General features: G+C 47.1%; 1 protein-coding gene across 5 annotated transcripts in view; it reads right to left on the bottom strand.

The window, feature by feature from the left end:
* MPPED2 (metallophosphoesterase domain containing 2) overlaps window positions 1–11,206 on the bottom strand; it is a 178,494-nt gene extending 167,288 nt beyond the window's left edge. For 2 of the 5 annotated variants that reach the window (XR_005982696.1, XM_041722507.1), the window contains exons 1-2: window positions 10,274–10,412; window positions 4,258–4,506 (exon numbers count right to left, since the gene is read on the bottom strand). Coding sequence is in view for 4 of the 5 variants with exons in the window: in XM_041722507.1 (XP_041578441.1) it covers window positions 4,258–4,385 (128 nt within the window). In the remaining variant the exon portion in view is untranslated. Of the gene's footprint in view, window positions 1–4,257; window positions 4,507–8,193; window positions 8,299–8,535; window positions 8,621–10,273; window positions 10,413–11,007 lie in introns of those variants that run through there. The other 3 variants (XM_041722509.1, XM_041722510.1, XM_041722508.1) reach the window with 3 other exon arrangements.
* Between the last annotated feature and the right edge of the window lie 2,089 nt (window positions 11,207–13,295).

Here is a 13,295-nt window from a genome sequence, read left to right as displayed (position 1 = left end):
AAAGGGACTAAAACTGAAAATAAGATATGGTATGAGCTTCCTAGCAACCAATTCTTTAAAAAAAGAGGTGAGGAATGAACCTCAGTAAGTTGATCAACCATCCTGGTTATTAGCATAGGACCCATAGGTCTCCCAGAACACAGGCCTTTCAGTGTAAAAACGGAGATGGCTGGCTACCCTACTAAAAGAGGTTTTATAATATTTTATTAGGCCTCACATCATTAAGAATATACAAAATCTTTATGGTGCTTTCAAACCTACGTTGGCGCCTTCAGCATCTCCTCCTACCAACATTAAAAATACTAAATACTAAATAATTTTCTCAACACTCCACTTGGGAAAAGTGAAGACATTGTAGAAAAACAAAATGCTGTTAATTGTTGGTTTTCAATCATCACATCAATCACTATGCTCAAGAGTCTGGGTTGGAGGGGCACGCAAATTCTTGGCTAAATACTGCCCTATCAACTCCAGCTGTGCTTTCATTTTCTTTCCCAAGGTCATATAGGATTCCTTTCTTTAAAACAAAAATCTTCCTTTAGATTTTGCCATTTGCAACAACAGAGATGGACCTAGCGGATATCATGCTGAGTGCAGTAAGTAAGACAGAGATAGACAAATACCATACATCTGACGCGCACACACACATACACGCACATGTATACATATATGTGGAATCTAAAAAAAAAAAAAAAGCAGAAACAGATCCACAAATACAGGCATAAACTGGTGGTTGCCAGAGGGGAGGGAGGTGAGGGGATAGGCAAAATGGGTGAAGGGAGGTGGGGAGGCCCAGGCTCCCAGTTTTGGAATGAATAAGTCATGGGATGAAAGGCACAGCACAGGGAATATAGTCAATGGTATTATAATAGTGCTGTCTGGTGACAGATGGCAGCTACACTTGTGAACACAGCATAAGGTATAGAGTTGTTGAATCACTCTGCTGTACACCTGAAACTAAAGTAACTTTGTGGGTCAACTATACTTCAATTAAAGAAAAATCTCTATGTCGCAGGCAGAGATGCAGGCCAGTGGTTCTTAGAAAGCTTGGTGGCAGCCTCATGAAAACTCATAGGAGAAGCCAATCCAAGACCAAACAGTAAATCTCCGAAAGCCACCTGAAGCAATAGCTCAGAAATCAGTGATGAGCTTGATGAAGATGGGGACCAAGTTTTATGTATCTGTATTCCCCCCATAGCAACCCCCTGCAAATAAATGTTATCTTAATCACAATCTTGATCTCAGTAGGTCAGAGCTAAAAAGATCCATAACTATCATTTGGTGCAAATGTATACAAACGAGTAAACTGAGGCATGGAGTAGAGAAGTAAATTGCCCAAGGGGGGTCACAAAATTGATGTGAGACTAACTGAACTAAGGGAAGTGAACTCTTCCTTAATTAAGGCAAGAAAACCCCACTAGGTTGTGTGAAAGAAGACAATGGATCGCTTAAGAGACCAGGATTGTAATTCCTATTCAGGTGATCCATTATGGATCTTCATAGGCCTCAGTTGTAAGTGAAAAAGGAAAGGAAGCATTTTAGGGGCCTCATGCAAAATAATGAGCAACTTTTCAAGTGGAAAAGTCAAAATATTTTTAGGGAGAGGAACAAACCTCTGCCATGACATGTTGAGAATTTCAGAAAAACCAAAGATATTTTAGACTGAATATTTTATGGATATTTTCCAGCCAATTTAAGTTTCTATTTAGACTAAGCTCTCTCTCTCTCTCTCTCTCTTTTTTTTTTTTTTTTTTAAGAAAGTGAAACATGGTCACATTTAACCAAGATACCTGAATTCTGAGTATGGGCCAGTCACTGCACTAGGGCACCAAACAAGGGAAAAATAAAGCCAAGGAAAAGGTGAGCCAGCTTGCTTGACAATACACACACACCTTCATACAAACGCTCAAAATGTTAAGATAGGACAGCAAAATTCCAATGAAAATCTCCAAATCTCAATTATAATATCTCATCTCAATGCACAGTCAAATCAGTGGATCAATCAAGCCATCAATCAGTATTTCTGAATACCTGTTACCTGCTCAATCACCACTCTTAAGAAACAAATGAAAGCACAAGAGATAATAATGCAGGTGGTATGGGCTGAAGTACGGGGGCGTTGTGTTGGGGAGCAGGGCATGGTCAGCTTGGATTGGAAGAGACAGAGAGGTTATGAATGTAGGGAGGCTTGCAGGGACCTGAGGCATTTGATGAGCTGAGCATCAGTGTGAGTGCTGCAGCCGTGAGAAGCACTAAAATCAATGGTACCAAGATAGAGGTGTGCTCAGGCGACAGGGAGCCAACCTGCATGGTGGCTGGAGCAAAGGATTCGGGCAGAAAGCCCTGGGTAAGTGATGAAGGTGAAAAGGTCCCCTGGACCCAGATCGTGCAAGAGTGCTCTACTCCAAAGGTGGAAAGTCTAGTGAAGGGCTACACCGCTGTCCAGGCTACCACTGCAAACCCCATTTTTGCAAGCCTTTTTTTTTTTAAGATGTATGTAATGTGATCCTTCGATTTTTTTCATGGCTAGATCTAAGCAGATTAGTTCTAAGGTTACGTGATTTTTTTAAAATATCTCTGTTCATTCCCAGTGAACTAACAGAACCTTAGGGCCATGAACAAGGGAGGACTTAAGGTGACGTTCCCTATCAGTCATCTTCCGAGGAATCTGAGGCAAAACATACTCTCTTTTGCCTGAAAGGAAACAGAATTCACAAAGTTCTTTGTGATTCTTTAATACCAAACGTCACACTGGCAGAACAGAGCTAAAGGTATCCCAAGTCCAGCTCGCACAAATTCTATAACATATTTGAAGAAAAAGAAATCATTAGAAGCAGAAGAATAAAAGGAAATTTTGAAATGAACACAGACATATCGTTCAGAAAAGCCATTTTAACAAAGGAAAATCTCATTCACCTTAAAAACTCTTCCTTAAAATCACATTAACAATCTTTCATAATCATGACTAAATTCTGATTTAGAGAAAGTATAAAAAAATTCTTCAAAACAGTTTAGCACTAACCATTCACAAGGATTTCTTTCCCTTTTTCTTTTCTATTTCCCCCCCCCAGAAATCTCATCATAGGTAATTGAGTGGCTCTAATAGAATCTACCTGCAAAGCAACATCCTAGTATTTACACTAATACCCAGGCAGTCAAGAGAGATCTTTTTTGTTTGATTAGTGTTTCTAAATTTGGGGGAGAGGTATGTGTGTGTGTCTGAGGGGGACTACTATTTTTTTCAAAAGCTCAAATAAAACAAATACCAGAAAAAGAACTTGTGACTTACACATGCCCCGAGTTCAGTTTTGCCAGGAATGGAAAAAACAGTCAACAGAGCCCTAACCTCCTTTCTCTCTTGACTACACAATAGTGGTCAAAGAGGTTTAGTCCTACTATGAAAGACTCATGTTAGACATTGGAAGGGTCTAATAGAGAATGAGCACTAGGCATTGAATAAACTAGGGAGATGGTGACCTTTTGCCCCTTCTGCTGAAAGCCCAGCACATCCTGTGGCAGGGGAACAGAATAAAGCTGCTGTGCATCCAGGTGCCGCAAAATCCTTGCCTCTGGATTTCTCCCACACTCTGTTCCTTAAACAGTTTAAAACTGCAACATGACTTAAATAGCATTAGGGAGTGAGAGAAAAGTACAATTCCTGGAACCAACTGTTCCACTGTCCCTTAATCCTTTGTTCCCCATATTGTTTGAGTCCTGCAGCATGCAGCACACGTTCCACTAGCAACAGGCAAGACAATGGATTTAGCAGTGGCTGGACAATTAGTCCCAATTAGGCCTATTTCCCAGCTGAATGTAAAGGGGTAGTGGGGTGAGGTGTGGTGGAAATAAAAAAAAAAACTACAGAAATTTTAAAGAAATATTTCATCATGGAGGCAAACAGCACAACGTAAAGCAAACTGAACCAGGGGTCAGGAGACTCTGCCAAAAGTCACTGTGTGACATCAGGCAAATACCTTAACCTGTCTGTTGTTATCCACAAAATGTGGGCAACCGACGACCACCCCTTAGATCTCGTGATCTAACATCAAAATGCGGTTGAAGATACTCTGAAAATCTGAAAAAGTTACACACATCTAAGGTATTCCTCTGAGCTATATTTGGAACCACGGATACCCATCTGTTTTACAAATCATACACCTTTTATTGTCATTGGCAGAAATCATTAGTGACTTTCTTATTTTATTTCTATTTTCTTGATTGCTAATTTTTTTTTTTTAATTCATGAGTGATACTTACATATGTACATGTGGCGGCTGGAATCTGCTCTGGTTGATGTTGTAGTGCGTGAATGCTTGGGTGGGGTTTGAGCTGTACTCATCCACCGTTATGGTAACTTTGCCTTGAGAAGGAATCCCATGAGCCATCCTTCCTCCCTATAGGCATGAGCAATTCACAACTTTCCGGAGCAAAGGATGGAAGCAGGCATGGTGTGTTTCAGCCAACCTCTGAACCCAAGGATCTACTCATCAATACCACTGTGTGTTTCTGAAAAAGATAAATAAATAAATTATAAAATGAGAACAAAAAAAAAAGAAGGTGTTCTAAGAAACACCAAATATGACACCTGGACATGAAATTGGCTCAGGAAAAAATCTTAATATGTGTCGTCGCCTCGTGGGTACCACCATTCCCAACACTACCCTGCACGCACTTCCGAATGGACACTGCACTCCATATGACACTGCTGGCTGCTAGCAAATCACTTCAATGGCGTTCAATCTAAGATTTCCTCTTTAATTATAATTATGGCACTTAACATGAATTACGGAAGGGGCATATCCACAGTTGCCATGGTGTCTAACTATAAATGGTTTGTGCTCGAAGTGGAGAATCTTCCAAACCTTCCCTGCTAATTGGAATGTTTGGTCTGTACAAAGTTGATGTCACAGAATAATGTGAAATCTCAATGCTTAACACAGCCATATAACACAATGACAAATGTAAATTTAAAATGCTGCACTTATAATAGATACCTGTGTATATCTGTAACACACACATAATATATGCACCCGTTCCATGCACTTTTTTCTTTCACAAGCAGTTCTCCAAATACACAGGTACTCAACGCCTGGTATACATATGTATTCCACTCTGGCCAAGAATCTTATGGTAAGGCAAATCCCTCTTGCTAAATGTAATATAATTTCTTTAAACACTCCAGTCACGCTGGGGGAAAGTCAAACACATCGAGGCTTGGACCACTACTTGGATGCATTCATTACGGCCCCTCTCAGAGCCCAAAGAGAGCACTGAAAGGGAGTAGCCATTATATCCTCCACCTCACTCTTGCTTGCTGCTGTATAATTCTCAGTAGTGGGTTTCATTCTTTCAAAACTTCCATTAGTTTTGATTATTTTGATAAATGTCAAAGTATTATTTGCTGTACTGGGTTGAGAAATGAGGATGTTTATTTTCATGATAGGTATGCAAAGACTGAGAGAGCACATCCCTGCACTGAGTCTGTTGGAACGGATTAGTGCAACAGAAAAGAAATGGGGAGCACCCTCCCTGAGTAACCCTTGGGTAACCCACGCTCTTACTTTAGGCGCTCCACATCAGAAAATGTTTGCCATGTGCGCTATTAAGCTCCAGGAATCTTAGCTGCTATCTCAAATAAAAATATTTAGAATAATAAGATTAGATTTAGATTTGGCATGAAACACCTTAGATATCAGGCAAAAGGCAGATGGCCTGCCATAGGCCATTTATTTTATTATTTTACAACCCCGGGGGTTGTGTAGTCCTCCATATGCTAGCTGGGCTAAGAAATTCCACAGTGTTCTACTCAAATCATTGCCTTCTTCATATTAGCAAAGCAAGCTAAATGACACCCACCTTGCCTTCGTTCCTAATGCACAACGCCACTGCCAAGAGATGAATCCCTGGTGTTCTGGCATTTTAAACAAAGTGTCACTTTGGGTTCTCTTTCTTCTTCCTGACTTCATGGGAGGTATGAGTCCTTTAAGCACTAGTTGATAGACAACCAGGCCAGGAGGATTAACTAAATTAAAATCTTTCCCTGCTCCTTTGATGGAAGATATCTATAAGAACTGCTTACAAATCATAATGTAGCAGTTTTCATACCAAGTTTGCAGCTGTTTCCTTAATTTCCCCCCAATTATATTTTACTGTTATTTTGCATAACAGTAAAACACAACACCTGCTTCAAATTGCAGTCCTGTTCTAAGTACTGTAATTCTCTTTTGAGACACAAAGTACCGAGACACTATTGGAGCGCAAAACTGCATAATTGCGCCACGCTGAAAAGTAAATACAAATGAAAACATCTTCCTGTTATAGAAATGACTGTCATTAAAAAGAATGTTAGCCATCAAAGCACACAGGGAAAAAAAATACACATTTTCAGACGGCGAGAACTTAGTGTTTGCATAAATTAAAGAGTGGTGTAAAAATTACATGGCAATTCTTATGTTCCTGCCATCAATGTCTATTGTGTGAGATACAGAGCATTAAGAAGCAAAGGAAACAAAATTCACGTCTCCACCACTGTGACCTCTCAATAGCCACGTCTGCACTCTGCGCCAGAAGGGGTTTAAATGTTTCTGGAGTAAACTCACCAATTAAACTAGAAAACAGCCTAGAAATAAAATTTCCACACCTCTTATGTAAAACATCTATGCGATGGCTTAAAGGAGTTAGCAGTAGACCCTCCCATTTGAAGCAGAGAAGAGAACTCAGGACGTGATCAATTCACACTCCTAAATGGTCCACTCTATCCTAAAGTCCAAGTAGGATGGCCTTTTCTACCAGGTGAACATCTGTGCCCCTTTGCACCTTGGCCCCGGCAAGACAAATAGAACATCTTTTCATCAGCAAGCACAGGCCCCTGTAACTCTGAAGGGCTAAATGGGTGGCTGGCACCTCATTTGAATTCATCTTTACCCATGTTCTCTTTCAAATGTTTTATCGAAAGAGTGCACCTGCAGTGTCTACCTTCTTTAATCTGGAGTCCTTTGAAGAAACTGTCGGACTGAGGCAGAGAGCTTCAAAACTTTCACAGGAACCTTTACAGACAAGTCAAGGAAAGGCTTATTTTTTAAAAATACTATGTTCAGCCCCACTCACATCACAAAATGAACATATCCTAAGATATTAAACACCAACACACGGAAAAGGCTTTTCTTTTTTTCCCAGCAAACTCTCAGAGAGAGGGGACAACCGCCCCTCCTCTGACCTGAGAGATCTGGAAAAAGCTTGAAACAAGACAGCATGATACACTGCCTAAAACTGCCCAGAAGCTGATTCACCTTGCTTCACATCCTTAGGAAGTAAAATCTTCCAAATGTTCAGATTTTGGAGCATCTCATCCTCCTGACACTTACATCACTTCTTTATATGTAATATTTAAAGAGACCAGTATTCTTTCTTTTAATTTTCATTTTATCTTTCAGCACACTTGCTCCACAAAACAAAGGAACCTGGCACTAAATCCCAGGAATCCTAAAGGAAAAATCTAAAAGGGACTGACACTGCCAAACGTTCATGCTGGTGCTACTTTGATTTTCTCTTTAAATAAAAAAAAAAAAAAAAAGCATGTGGGCTCATTTTGCATTTCCTAGACAGCAATCCCATCTCCTGTCCCTTAAGCTGTGCAACTTGCAATGTTCTTTTTTTTTTCTTTCTTTTTTTTTTTTTTTCCAGGAATCTGCCTGGAAAACCTTTAAAAGTCTGCTGGCAATGAAAGGATTAAAAAGCTGAGGAATTAAATAACTTGTCTCCACCTCCTAGACACCAGAAGTCCAATTTACCAAAAGTTTCAAAGCAACAACTCCTGACCTCTCTACCCGAGCTCGCTCGGCACAGCCTATGAGAGAGGAGCCCGTGATTTCCTGGTTCCAACAAGGATGCTCATTTTATTCATTCACCGGCCCTTCAGGAGACCGCCCGCCCGACCGCCTGGCCGCACTTTGGAACTCGCCTGCTCCAGCTCCACCAAATTCCGCTCTGTCGTTCCTCCCTCTGGCGCCCGGAGCGAGGGCTTCCTCAACTCACGCCCCCACTCTTTAACGCCCACCCCGGGTTATGCACCCCGGTGACCCCGAGCGATGCCTGCAAGCCGTGGCAGAGGCTCCTCCGCCAGGGTTCTGGGAGGGATGCGCGAAGCCCCACGTGCCTCGGTCCGCAGAGCGCCCTCCCTCCCGCCGCACTTACACCTGAACTTGTCTCCAGCACTGCGGACACCCGCCTGGCACATTCTCTCGGAGAGAAAGGGCAGGACTTGCCTCCTGCGCCTCTGGCAACGCGTAGAGCCTATATATGGTGGGGCGGGGGGCGCGGAATTCTCTACTTTGGATTGGTTTGTTTGTTTTAAATCTAGGGTGGGCAGTTGCGGGGGGGGGGTGTCCTTTAGCAACTACACACACACACACACGCGCGCACACACACGCGCGCGCACACGCACACGCACACACACTCGCCCTGCCCTCCCGGCTCGCGGCAGGCTCGTCCGGGCTACAGCTCCCCCTTCCTTCCTGGAGCACCAGCTCGCCTTACTCGCTCGGTCCCCCGTTGCCACCACCGTCGCCTCCGCTGCCGCCGCCGCTGCTGGCACTGCTGGAGCTGCGCTCGCGGCCCCGGGCTCCGCTGGGCGCCTTTCTCTCTCTCTCTCTGTCTCTGTCTCTCTCTCCCCCAGCCCCGGATTGATTGATGACCACCGGCGGCCAATGGCTCTGACACCGCGCCATCCTCGCTCGAGCATCACAGCCCCACGCCCCCGACGTCAGCCCCGCGGGCGCACCGGCATCCCCGAGCCCTCGGAGCGGAGCCCGCGCCCGCAGCCGCCGCGCCGCCTCCCAGCTCCCAGCTCCCAGCTCCCTGCTCCCTGCTCCCTGCTCCCTGCTCCCTGCCCCGGGGCTGCCGGGCTGCTCCCTGCAGCGGCGGAGAAAGGAAGGGAGCGAGCCAGCGAGCGTCGGAAAGGGGGTGTGGAGGCCACGGAATGCTCCCCTGCTTTAGACCTCTTTCCTTTCCCTTAAAGTTTTGTTGGGTCCCCCCCCCCCCACCTCCACCCCCACCCCGACCTGCGTGTGTTTGTTTGCAGCCTCGAAATCAATTACACGTTTTGCAGGACCCGCATCTGCGCTTCATTTGGGGGCAGGCTGGGGGGCGCGCGGGGGGGGCGGGAGCGGGAGGTGGTAAACGTCCTCTCGGTCGACCCCACCGGGAGGACATCCTTAAATTTCTTCTTGGTGCATTCTAAGTCCCTCCCGGATCTCCAGAAAAATGCCCCCTTCGTCTCCTAGGCCGCAAAACCCCGGAACGCAAAGGCTTTACAAAGATAACCCTGTTCCCTGTAAATAGCCAAGAAAAACTCCTGCCTCTCTGGAGAAGAAATCGGGCGGCAACGGTTACTTTTTTTTTTTTTTTCTTTTTTCTTTCTTTTTTTTCTTTTTTCTCCCCTCCCCTCCTCGCTCGTCCCCCCACCCGGGGCCCCGCCCGGGCCGCCGGCTCGCTCGGCGGGCTGCGATCGCCGAGACCCGAGGCGGCAGGGGACCGCGCGCGGGGTTGGGGGCGCGGGGACAGGGTGAGAAAAAGCCCCGCGCGGGAGCGGCGCGCGCGCGGGCGGCCCCGGGGGCGGCGGCGGAGCGCAGCCCCTGCACAAAGCTGCGCGGCGCCTTCCCGGCCGCCGCTCGCCGCTCGGGCCGCCGCGGGCGCCCGGGGCTCGGGCCAGCACAATGCACCCGGGCCTAGGCCGGGGCGGTTCGAACACAGAACCCCGGGACTTTCTAGTAAACAGCTCGCCTAGCCTGGTCCCCACCCCCACCCCCGCCGCCTGGCTTTCGCAGATGCCCCTCGCGGACATCCCCCCCCTTCACCCCTCCTGAGAAATCCCGGCGGAGAAGGGCGCTGGAGGTGGGGACCCCGAGAGGTCGGGGGCTGGGGGCTGGGGCGCCGGGGGGGGGGCGGGGAGGGGAGCAGAGGGGCGAGATGGGCAGTGGGAGGCAGACAGCTCCCGAAAAAGAATTTGCTTTCGCTCTGGGGTGGAAAATACGCCCTCCTCGGGTTCGCGATCGCCCGGGAAGCGCCGGCTCGTGCGAACGTCAGGAGCACCGGGGCAGCGCGGTCCGCAGCCGCCGAGCCCCCCGCACGCGCCTCTGACAAGGCACCTCTCACCCGGGCTCCGCTTTGTGTGTGCATTTTTTTTTTTCCTCCCTTCCTCTCGCGCGCGGCACCGGGCGCCCGGCCGCCTCCTCCCCCTCCCCCGCCCTCCGCCTCCCTTCCCGGGGCGGATTACCTTTCCCGGGCTGCGCTCCGGGTCCCGGGGATGCCTTCAGCGCCCAGCGAGCAGCCGATCCATCGCGGAGCGGCCCGAGCCGGCGGGAGGCGGGCGGGGGGCGCGCGGGGGCGCGCGGGGGCGGCGAGGGGCGCGGGCGGGCCAGAACCTTCGACCCCGGAGGTCCCGCCGCGGGCTGGGGCGGAGGGGGGGGCGCGGCCCGGGAGGGAGGCGGGGGCGGGGGCGGGGGCGGGGGGGAGAAAGGACCCGAGCAGCCGGGATCCGGGGAGAGAGCGAGCGAGGGGGCGAGGAGAGGGAGCGAGGGCGCGGCGAGCCGGAGGGAGCGCGAGCGGTGCAGTGACAGGGACTGCCACTGGGGTCAAAGGAGCACAGCTCCAGGAAGCAGGGCGGCAGAGGCGCCGCTCCGTGCGCGCTCCCCGGCGGGACCCCGCGCCCCCGCGCGCCCCTCCTGCAGCCCCGGCCCGCTCGAACCCCCAGCGGCGCCCCGAGGCCCCGGGGTTGCAGGAGGAGGAGGGAGCGGAGGGCGAGGCCGGCAGCCTGCTGGTGCTCTCGGGTCAAGCAGGCAGCAGGAAGCGGAGCCGCAAGTTCATCACCAGGACTGTGGTCGGCGTAAAAATGATAGGGGACTGGGCAGGGGGGCGGCTACGGAGCCCCAGAAAAAAAAATAAAGGGAGTTTTCCCTCCAAATGGGCGTCTTCTGCAAAGAGCACACCCAGGCCCCCCCATCCACCGACCTGCCTGGCGCTGTCTGGAGTCCTGGCCCAGCTCCAGGGCGCCGAGCTCGCCGCGGGGGCAAGGGGAGCGGCCCGGGCACTGGGCTCAGACCCGGGAAGGCGACCCTGGGTCCCCTCCCATCTGCTGAGCTTAGGCTTTCCTGGGGGGAGAGCTGTGCTCTCTTTCCTCAAGCCTTTCAACTCGCCAGATACAAGGGCACACACACACACACACACACACACACCTTTCTCTCTGCAATGTTGTTCCTGAGAAAGAAAAGGCCAACCCAGCTGATAATTTTTTTCACCTCCACGAATTAAGGCAGGTTCGGAATAGGGAAGTGAGGAGAGGCAAAAGACTCTTCTTAACCGTTTCCATTTTTGTCTTGGGAGCACAGAGTCCTCCTCCACCACCACTACCACCACCACCACCACCACCACCACCACCACCCCCCCCAAATAGGCACTTCAAAACCATTTTAAAAATCAAAGTTGGCCCTCTGTTTTCTGCTACTTTGGATAATGGGGGGAAAAAAGGACTTTCAGAATTCTATGCAAACAACACAAGGAAAGGAAAAGCTGCTGAAATGCTAGAAGGCAGAAGACAAGGAAGAGAATGCTTTTAGAAAACTTGGTTGGCGGGGCTCTCTATAAAAGATGAGGTGGCCCTGTGATGTTATGCCATTGTCAGAGCTGAAGGATTTGGACTGCAACCAGATCTAATTCCTTTCCAGGAGTCAGACTCAAAGATCTAGGCGTTCTCCAAAGGGAAATCCACTGGATGTGTGTGTGAGAGAGAAGTGTGCTAAGTATACTATTTGACAACTGACTAGACATCCTGGCTGAAATTATATCCCCTAAAAATAAAAAGGAGCCATTTCAACCTGGTCTGTGGCCTCTGTGCTGAGACTAATTGGTTTCCAGGGTCTGGGGAGGAAGGGAGAGAGGCTGGTAGGAGCCCCTATAAAAAAAGATCAAACGGAATTCGCTTGAAAATATTTCCCTTTTACAATGGGCTTTCCTGGCACTTGAATTTTAAGTAACCTATCTCTTATGCCTGAGCTGAAATGAAGGGAGAGATGATGTTGCTAATAAATTTATTTTGTTGTACAGTATGCCCAGAGTGTCAGTACTTGTCAAATGTTCTGAGATCAAGGGGACAGTGATTCTCTTTGCCCAGCACAAATCACAGCAAGTGGCATTGACATTAAAGATGGCAAAGATGGGCAGGGGAGCACCTTTAAATTTTGTTTTTGTTTTGCAGCCTAGCAGCAAACACTGACTAGAATCATGTGGAAGAAATGCTTGATTTGGTTTCCCTTCTTCTGTGAGTTAGCACTGCACTCCTCTTGTCTAAATGGTTTGAATTTTTTGACTGATTTGGGCCGATTTAATCAGTCAAAAAAAAAAAAAATCAGCACAAGCCAAATAATTTCTGTGGGTTTTTTTCTTCTTCTTCTAGTTCTTCTTTTTTTAAACAACTTGTTGTCAATCAAAACAGACAAATTTGTAAATGAACCTGAATCTATATATGTGCACACAGATGATAAATAATAATGTGTCCTACTTAGTGGCAGATTTTACAGGATACTTAATGCTATACAAAACAAGCGCGTGATTCTTTACAAAGTTGGTGAAAATTTGTATATCATCTTACTGAGTGGGAAAAAATTGAGGTAAAAAAGCTGCTTGAAATTGTAACTTTTAATGTTGGAAAAAGTGTGTCCCTGAGGCTCAATTATCCATTGGGAGAAATAGTGACCAAGCTGTATTAGGGCTATAAATTTTTATTTCTATTAGGTTACCAAAATTAAAAAGCCAGAGAAATAGAAGTAAATTTAAATAATAAGTCAGGAACAAAAGGGACTCACTTTTTGAATAATTCTCATGACATGGATTTGAACATAGGGTGTTTTGTTAAATCAGAATACTCCAACAATATAACTACCTACACTAAAAACTTGTTTTAAAATGATTGGATGTGAACCGTGTCTGTCCCCTGACATCAGCTTTGAAACATCGAGCTTCATTCTAACAAATTAGAAATGCCATAGGCTGGGACTTTTTTTTTTTTTTAAACGTAAGTGAGCCTATAAGCTTCATTTTTTTTTTGTCATTGTTAAATTCAATTTTTATTGTTTATAATGGAAAACAAAAGAAGGATAAAAATAAAATGCCAAGTTTATGATTGCCTTTATGCAAATATTACAAATTTTTCCTTTTAATGGAATGTAAATTTGGACCCTTTCTCCAGTGATTTCATCGAAGGAACTGGCAAATAAGCTTCCTGATAGCCTGCTGCAATATCT

Source organism: Vulpes lagopus, chromosome 11 (assembly GCF_018345385.1).
Source record: "Vulpes lagopus strain Blue_001 chromosome 11, ASM1834538v1, whole genome shotgun sequence".
Lineage (NCBI taxonomy): Eukaryota > Metazoa > Chordata > Mammalia > Carnivora > Canidae > Vulpes > Vulpes lagopus.
This window is presented reverse-complemented; position numbering and strand designations above follow the sequence as displayed.